At 43.0% G+C, this 9,047-nt stretch overlaps 1 protein-coding gene across 1 annotated transcript in view; it reads left to right on the top strand.

The window, feature by feature from the left end:
- Positions 1 to 8,067, top strand: part of LOC116816750 (UDP-N-acetylglucosamine transferase subunit ALG13-like) — a 12,140-nt gene extending 4,073 nt beyond the window's left edge. The window contains exons 2-8 of the mRNA XM_075073432.1: positions 236 to 317; positions 584 to 764; positions 1,800 to 1,875; positions 2,734 to 2,842; positions 5,469 to 5,533; positions 6,265 to 6,365; positions 8,034 to 8,067. Coding sequence (XP_074929533.1) covers positions 236 to 317; positions 584 to 764; positions 1,800 to 1,875; positions 2,734 to 2,842; positions 5,469 to 5,533; positions 6,265 to 6,365; positions 8,034 to 8,067 — 648 coding nt within the window. The remainder of the gene's footprint in view (positions 1 to 235; positions 318 to 583; positions 765 to 1,799; positions 1,876 to 2,733; positions 2,843 to 5,468; positions 5,534 to 6,264; positions 6,366 to 8,033) is intronic.
- Positions 8,068 to 9,047: the final 980 nt, after the last annotated feature.

Raw genomic sequence — 9,047 nt, 5'->3', positions numbered from 1 at the left:
ACATGAGATACTAAAGATGTCCATGGAATAATAGGCAAACTTATTTGTACACCTGCTACAATCTCTCTATAGGGATCAACTCTGTTTCTAACACTCTGTTTGTATTTATACTAAGCACCGCCGTTGTTTGGACAGTGAGTTAAAGCCCTGGCCTTTAGAATGAGTAAAGGAGTTGTAGTTTGAGCTAGAGTTTTCTTTGATTTCTTCCTCAAAGCTTTTTGTCTGTTTTTTCAAGATCTTCCTGTGTTGTTATGATGACTCCCATTACGACTCTGTGTATACAGAACAATTTCAGGAAGATGCTGCTGTTTGTCAGGGTAAATTACTCTCTCTTACTCTTTCCATTACAAATAGTGTATTTGAAGTACTTCTCAACATTGTTCTCTTTCTTGGGAGGAGAGGGGTACTGAAGGGAGAAGAAAGTGGAAAGCTCATTAACCATTTTGAATGGCGTTTAGTGTAATTGGTATGTTGTGGAAGTCCACAATGAGCACATCCGCTATTCTAAGGTCACCTATCAGACTTCAGGTGTTCTTTGGCACCGAGTCAAAACCATTGGGTTCTGTGTGCTTTGTTTTCCCAGCTGTCTTGTACAAGATCCGGTACAAAGATGTGTTTGATGTGGAGAAGGAGGAATTGAGAAGTACAGTTGACATGTTTCGAAGTGAGGACAAAAAGAACAGAAACAGTGCCTCTGTTGGAAGTGAGGATGCAAACTCTGATTCCCTTCCCAAGGAAGGGTCCAACACTTCATCAGAAAGGAGGTACTAGTTTAAAAACAAAATATCCTGTGAATGGTAACTGATCACTTAAAGGTAGTTTTTTTTGGGGGTGGGGGTCTAGCCTACCAGTTGTGTTCTGAGCTGCCACATGGAACATCTGTCTTCATTCTCCAATGTCCTGGTACCAAGCCAGAGTCTGAGCATATTGTGGAAAAAGCATCATGCTTTCCCTGGGACTGGGAAGTGACGTGTGGTTGAGCAGCAGCCTCTCCCACTGGCTTGAGTCAACTGGCACTTTCTTACTGAACAATCATGAGTAAGCAGAAACGTTGGCTTCCTTTAGCAAGAAACTATTATGCTACTTTAATTCCTATTAGTAGGGCAGCACTAAGACTGCTAATACTATGAGAAAGTGAACGGGATTCTATTCTGGCTTGTACGTCACTAACAAAACTATGCCCTAAGTTTAGGACCAAACCCTGCCCTCATTTGCAGTGCCACTGTGGAGCCCGTTTATTTCTGATGGGGTAGGAACCAGTGGGATTGTACAGATGAGACAACAGCATTTGACCTTATTAATTGTGATGAAGTGCAAGCCGGAAAGAACTCAACTTAAGTTGCTGGCTCTGGCAGTTCTTAAACACTTTGTCACATAGACACCCTTGTTAAGGAGTCCTTCAGATTTAAAAAAAATTTAAAAAAAAATGGCGGGGGACTCCATAATGCCCATGAGTGGAACAACTGAAGGAGTGTTTAAGTTTGCAGAATGGAACTGGGCTGACTTTTTTCCTTAAACATAAACAGTGTGAGCTGCTATTGCATGAAAGACCTGAATTGAAGGGGTTGGAGAGCATTTTATTTACAATCAGAAAAAGGTTTAGTGTGTTTGCGTGTTGCAGGTGCACAACTTCATATTTGTACTACATTAGAATAGTGTACGGTTCTGGCTTGCATCTTATCACTTGATTTGCGCCATAATTCTTCTGTAAGGTCATTCAGCCGCTTTGATCTTGTTGATTTCAGTGCTGGCCAGAAATCTTGCATTGTATTTTGTAATCCTATTTTTAAATTTCTTAGAGAGGAAGACTGGGAAGGCAACAATACTGACAATCCACCTGAAGATAAACTCAGACAAGGCACTGAAGAGGCAAAGGTTTGGCAATTAAGGGAGAATCCTTCAATTCTTTCTCATTAGTGTTCATGATATTGTGATTAAGGTTGAATCAGCCCTTCCTATTCTAAATGCTGCTGTTGAGGAAATAAAACAGGTATAAATCCCCAGGCTTATATGTGCATGTTTCGTTTTTAGCTCTGGTATTCTTCATCTCATCTTCGAAATTAATTGTTGAGCCTCTCAGGAATAAGCTTTTTATGAGATAATACTCTCTTGTTCTCTAGCTAGCTTAAAAAAAGCCAAGCAGTTTTTAAAACAAAATTTGGTAAACAATCCCTCATCTGGACTCTTACTTAGAAACCATCTAGTTTATCTTATTTAATCTAATTTTATTTTAGGCACATGAACAATGCTGCTGTTCCATCTTACCAGGCGTGGCTCAAAACACTGCTCTAGCTAACATTCAAGGAGCGTGTGTGTGTGTGTGTGTGTGTGTGTGTGTGTGTGTGTGTGTGTAATTGATTTGGAGTTGTGTGGTCAGCCACTTCTGAATGTCAGCCCCTAGTTAGTTTCCTTCTCTGTTTTTACCTCATCACTAAAAACTTTCTATCCTGAAATCAAACAGCTCAGTATAGTGTCCGTGGTTAAATAAAGATCATGTTGAAGTTATGGCTTCTGAGGCTCGTGGACAAAGCAAATAAACCTAAAGACTTGTTCATATTCTTCTTTGCTTCTCTACTTCAAGCAAACTAATTGCCTGTCCTAGTGGAACTGAAAGAGGCAGGGAAGACAAAGTGTATATGCTTGTTTAAAATAATTAGAACCTCTGCAAGGAAAGGAAAGGGTTGTGAATATATGGCACGCTTTTAATTGTTGTCCATTTTAACTCTGTTTTAGCGGCCAGAAAATCCACGAAAGCTGCGTTTTGCGTATAGAATGATAAAAGCCCTGGACCCTCAGATCTATCGAAATGTAAAGTTTGAAGTTAGGTTGGACAGCAGAAGAGGTACCCAAAAAACCATGTTGTATATGCTATAAATTCCTGGCTAAAAATGAAAGTTATTGAGGCCCAGTGAGGTTATTTTATTGACTGATTTACAAGTATTTTGGACCTGCACAGGGGCTTGAGCAGATAGCCATGTACCTGAAACGTAAAGGGCACTGTCTAACCCAGCAAATATATCCGTGGAGCGTACATCCTGTTACCAACCAGAGTCTTCTTATTTTCATCTCCAAGCAACCATTAGAGTACTTCCGGTCTTCTATTATGTCCATCATGCTCCTGAAATCTGATCTGTTGAGAAAAACATACTGGTTCTGGACTAGAATATAGGGGGATTCAGGAAAGCTAAGTGCAATAGCAGAGTATCGTCTTCTAACACTATTTTCAGATAGTGTTCAGATGTAAAATGGGGGGGGGGTATTTTTTTACTTTCTGGTAGCAGTGTCTGCACAAAGGCTCGTGTTCCATAAATGTGTTTGGGTTCAGAGTAACAGTAAAGGAGTGGGATCGATTAGTGTGCACTCTGAACTGTCAAATGAGACAAGTGGTCCCTTCCTCTCCGAGGGCATGAGCACTAGAGAAATGTTAGCCTCTCTCCCCACATCTCATCTTACATGCGAAAGAATCCCAAATCGTGAATGCAACACTAGGTCCACTTCGCTCATCACGGAAATTCAGTCCATTCCTTTCTGGGACTAAACAGAGCAGTCAGTTCCCAGTGTGCAACAGCGCTATCCAGACACTTGGGAGTGATAAAGGAAGAATAACTTTTCAGTATTTCCCTGTCAGGGAGATTTAAGTAGATTACAATTATCCAGCTACATCCCATCCCGCCTTACAAAATGATCACAACTGGTCGGCATTTGGTGTTTTCATCTCTTCCATTAGCCAGGCTGGGCTTTCGACTCCCAGTACAGCTACACTTCCTGCTCCTTTTGGTGAGGTGCGGAGTAGATATTCTGCACACACCTCTAGCATGGGCATTCGTAGCAGTGCAGACAGTGAGGCAATGCTTAGGCAAGTAGAGTGAAGACCTGCCGGAACCTGGTGTGTGTGTACTTGCACAAGCAGTGCTTCTCCTGTCTCTCTACTCGCTGCAGGGAAAGGCTCCTGCAGTTGGGAAGGGCTCCAGGAGCCTTTCTCTGCTGCAAGGGCCTGCCAGAGCCTTTTCTCTCAGCAGGGAAAGGCTCTGGCAGGAGGGCGGTAGTGGAGACAGACCCTGGCAGTTCCCTCCTGCCAGAGCTTTTCACTGACGTGTGTAGCTGTGTGCCACTGTGTGGATGCAGTCTGCTTTTCACTGATATACCCTACGCACCACTGCAGGTGGTATGCAATGAAGCCATAGCCTCACTGCTGACTCAGACCTTGGCTACACTGGAGAGTTGCAGCGCTGGTAGTGGCTTTACAGCGCTGTAACTTACTCCCCGTCCACGCTGGCAAAGCACATACAGCGCTGTATCTCCCTGGCTACAGCTCTGCATGTACTCCACCTTGACGAGAGGAATACAGAGAGCAGCGCTGGTGTTGCAGCACTGAGGTGCCAGTGTAAACAGGGAATAATCTTACTACGCTGTAACTGACCTGTAGAAGTTTCTCATAATGCTTTTAAGTAAAGATTACGCTCTTTGTTTTGTTGTGATGCCTCTGTTTGTTTCGTTGTGAACTCCGGGCTCCTGAAGCTGCTTATCAAAAAAACAAACACAGCTCCTGTTTGCTGTGAATGAGCTCCCTTTGGAACGTCCACAGCTAGTGTTTGCTTGAGGAGAGGGGGCTCGAGGAGAGAAGCAGCGCGGCGTGTGGGAGGGAGGTTGGGGAGGAGGGGTCTGTTTCAGGGAGGCTGCTTATCTGGTGCTTTCAGTGAGCAAGAGAGGGTCGGGGAGGGGGTTGTAACTTGCAAGGCAGCTGCTGACAGAGTGTTGGCTCCAAAAATCCACTCTCACGCTCTCTCTCTTCCCCACGCTGCCTGTCACACTCCACCCCACCCTCTTTTGAAAAGCACGTTGCAGCCACTTGAACGCTGAGATAGCTACCCATAATGCATCACTCCCAATGCTGCTGCAGATGCTGCAAATGTGGCCATGACAGTGCGCTGGCAGCTGTCAGTGTGGACAGACTGCAGCGCTTTCCTTACACAGCTGTACGAAGACAGCTTTAACTCCCAGCGCTGTACAGCTGCAAGTGTAGCCATACTGTCAGAAGACAGGGACGTCCTTTGTTTCTGGCCCAACATTTCTATATAGCATTGCTGCACACTGGTCCCAGAAAAGACTGAATTTCAGTGATGAGCAAAGTGATCCTGTTGTTGCATATGTATTTTGTAAAGTGCTTTTGGATTCTTTGTGCCTCCCAGATTGTCTTGCATGCCAATCTTCCTCCAGAGCCCAACTGCCGGCAGTCACATGGGAGTTGTCACTATGCTTTATGGAATCCCAAGTTCTGGGGAGAGTGCAACATTTCCCTCGTGCTCAAGCCTTGGAAGGGACTACTTGGTAGTTCAGAGTGCTCACACAATGATGTCCGGGAAAGTACAGGAGATAGTCCACTCGTTTCAGCCTATAATACTTGACTGCAATTCTGGGTAATGGTAAAAAATGAACCTAGCTTCAACTTTCACATTGATCTCTTGTAGAACTTAAAAAAACTGATTACTTCATGTTTGCTGGGAGAAAGTACTATGTAGGAGACAAATGTCAGGTTAGTACTTGAAGCAGATTCACTAATGATGAATGATTAAAGTTGCTTTAAATAAATTATATTAAGTCATAAAACTATCTGAACTCATAGGGTCTTGAGAGAGTTCTTCTCTCATTATAGCTATTAAATATGATGGGGTCGTCTGAATGATTTTTTTTTTTTTTTTAAATTAACTTTCTGTAAATTCAAAACTAGCACAAGATAGTACATGGGAAAGGCTGCTTGGAAGCTGACCAGGAACCAGTGCTATAAATCCTGAAAGTAGAGGAGTTTAAGACTGAACTCTTGAAATGCACAGATGCCACAGTGACTGGCACTGTATACGAACCTCAGCAGAATGCAGATGAAAGATGGACAATAAGGGTTTTCTGTTTTGTGTGTGTGCAGTGCCTAGTGCAGTGGGTCCTGTTTAGTTTAGTTGTTGAATCGTACAAGGCAGTTTTGGTTCTGACCTGTCCCCTCCCTGCCATGAGGTCATCTCTTCTTCTTTTTCTTGTTGTTGTTTGTATCTGTTCCTGTAGTCTCTCTCCCTCTGCTGCCCACTCTTCTACTGTCTCTGTCGGGTAGGGTGGGGAGTGCTGGACTGAGGTATTCCAAGACTCTGAAGCTAACTTGGTGGTATGTGAGCAGCATGAAAACAGCTTCTATGTTACCAACCATTGGGGGGAACCAGAGCACCATTAATGTGTCACCATTTGGGTTTACCTGCTCCCCCTTTATTTCCTCCTCAGGTATGTCTGGAGCCTGGGGGTAAGTACTACAATGCTTATATCCAGGAAGTTGGACCTGATGATAACATGATGGCCGTGTTCATTGAAGAGCTGGCAGAAAAGTAAGTAATCTGTGGCTCTTATTTGCTGAAATCCTCCTTTTTGGTGAGTCTGCACATACACACCTCTCTCCCAACAGGCGTTTAAGTTGTGGCTGTCGGAATGTTTTGAAACTCTGGGTTCAGTTTTGCTTCAAAATATAAGATAAAAACCAGACCCCGTTTCTTACCAGTTTAACAGCATGGCAGTAGCTACCATTCCACTGGTAGCAGATGGCAGGGGTAATACCTCTTGGGTTTTCACTGAAAACATTCCAGGTATAATCTAACTACCATGCAGAAGAGTCTGCTGCTTGTTGGGCTGAGTTCATGGTGGACAATGAGTCTATACAACTGGCTTCTAGAACTACTTAGGAGTGGGACTTACATCACAGCTAAATAACGGGTTCTGACAGCTCTCATTCAAGTTCTCTCCTTGCCCCTCCCCCTTCATTTGGGGAGCTTTGTAAATGCCATACAATAAATGTCATACCTCTAGCAAAAATGCCACGTGTTGGGACATCCCAAAATTACCTCTGATGATCTGTCTGGATTGTTATCTGTAAGATTAGAAAGCACAACTCTGGTGCTATGTGCACGTTATAAGTGACGGGTATTGCAGCATGCCCTTGAGTGAAAGAATGTGCAGGAGTTAAAGACCGGATTAAAGGTAAATTAAAAACAATCCTGAGAGTAGCTAGCTAGTCTCTGAAAGCCAAGACAATGTTGAGATCCAAATTTTTAAAAGTGGTGGGGGGACATTGACTAGTGTACACATTTTACCTTACTATGCATGTTACTAGTGCTGTTCCGGGGATGATTCTGCCTCTGACACTGGATCTGTCTCTAAAGAATGGTGTTGCCATCGATGCAAGTTACATGTCTATAGCAGGGGAGTCTTTTGTTTTGCCCTCATCTAGCTCTGAGAAATCTCCAGTAGAGTTACTATACACATGGGTTGGAAGGATAAAAAAAGCTATATTTAAACTGTCCCCTGGCTTTGGCTAACACAGATGTACATAGTTTAGAAATGTATGTCTTTGTTTTTATGAGCTTCTTAAATAAAGAAAAGTCTGTTTAGTAAGATCTGCTCACACCTGATGGCAGTGTTTTTTGTCTAACGTGGCACTGACCTGCATTCCTTGGGCACTACTTACACTGGTATTTTTCATGTAGGTGTATTGTTCCATTGGCAAACTTTAAAGCAGTGACACAAGTGACTCCTGACCCTGCCTGCAAGGGGGTTCGCAGTGAAAGAGGAGGAAAGAATGAGAAAATGATTCGTTCCCCAGGGGAATCACAAAGTAAGGTCTTAAGGGAGGGGTTTAAATGATGAGAGTACTGGCTTGGCCTAGCCAAAATTGGGAGGCCACTCTGTGCGTATGAAGCTTATTAAACATTCTGCTCATCTACTTCTAAAGGCTTAAATTAGTATTTTATTAAGATCACACATTTGGTTGCATTTTTCTGGGTGGGTGACTTCCCCCCCCCCCCCAACTCCATATGCAAATATTAACTTACAGAATTTCTCATAAGAAATTGTCTAGCACTACTTTATAATCTGAATGTACCTCTGGAGTTTTTCTCCATTTAAAGCAGTCATGTAGATCCGTACAGATGTTTAACTGATCTAACTTCTCTTTTCCATTTGCACCCTCATTATTTTTTTCCTGTGCTTCTTTGAAATTGCAGGAATGAATATGAAATCATTGAAGAGACAGTCTAAGAGAGTCTGTGGGAAAGAAGCTTACATGACAATGGCTTATAATAGGAGTCAGACATTTCCTCCACCCCAGCTACAGCACAATGTTCCTTCAGGTCACCCTTCTTCATTTAATTACTCTCAAACTTCTGGGAATACAGCATCCTATGGTCACTACCGTCCTCCGAGGCATGGCACGGGATATAGAATGCCCAGGTATGAAGGCTTGGAATTCTAACAAAGACCAGGATTCATTCCCTGTTCTGTATCCCACAGGTTTAACCCTAGCTAATCTTGAGATATTTAATAGATGATTCTACAGGTGAGTTTCATCTGAGAGAATCTGTAGGCGCTTTTTGATAGCTGGATTTTTTTTTTAACCCTTTAAACTTAGGGGATCTGCCCGATTTACAAACAGGCACAACATGGTTGGCCCTCAGGTACCATTGTACCCTGATCCAGGGAAGAGCAATTATCACAGCTACGGCAATTTCTTCTATGTGTCCCAGTAAGTGAGTATACATTTCTTTATAAAACACTGTACTACAAATAAGGGGAAAATAAGCTTTTAAAACGGCATGATGCTAAACAATGGGTAAATAGCACTTCTGCAGACTTATGTAAGGGCATTTCCAAAAGAAGTATAATTTAAGCATATTTCCATTAAGTTTTAACTCCCATGTGTTTATCTTGATTTTTATCTGAAGTTTATATAGCCATAGTCCCCAGCAGTTGCAGTATCTTCATCAGGCATGTCCGCATGTACCACAGACTGGGGAGGAGCCTCAGGCTTTGGAAGAAAACGTAACTTCTAACGAAACTGAAGGAGGAGATGAGACCGCTTTTCCTGCTGTCCCAGTAAGTCATGAGCTAGACGTTCATGTAGAAGTGTTTGTGAAAGGGAAAAGCCGGTAGAAGTGCGCAGTGTTGGGGTGGTTTGTTAACACACCACTCATATTTCCTGCGATAGGCTTTTCAGACTTGCATGTGCAGCTTTGAAACAT

This window comes from Chelonoidis abingdonii, chromosome 18 (genome assembly GCF_003597395.2).
Source record: "Chelonoidis abingdonii isolate Lonesome George chromosome 18, CheloAbing_2.0, whole genome shotgun sequence".
Lineage (NCBI taxonomy): Eukaryota > Metazoa > Chordata > Testudines > Testudinidae > Chelonoidis > Chelonoidis abingdonii.
This window is presented reverse-complemented; position numbering and strand designations above follow the sequence as displayed.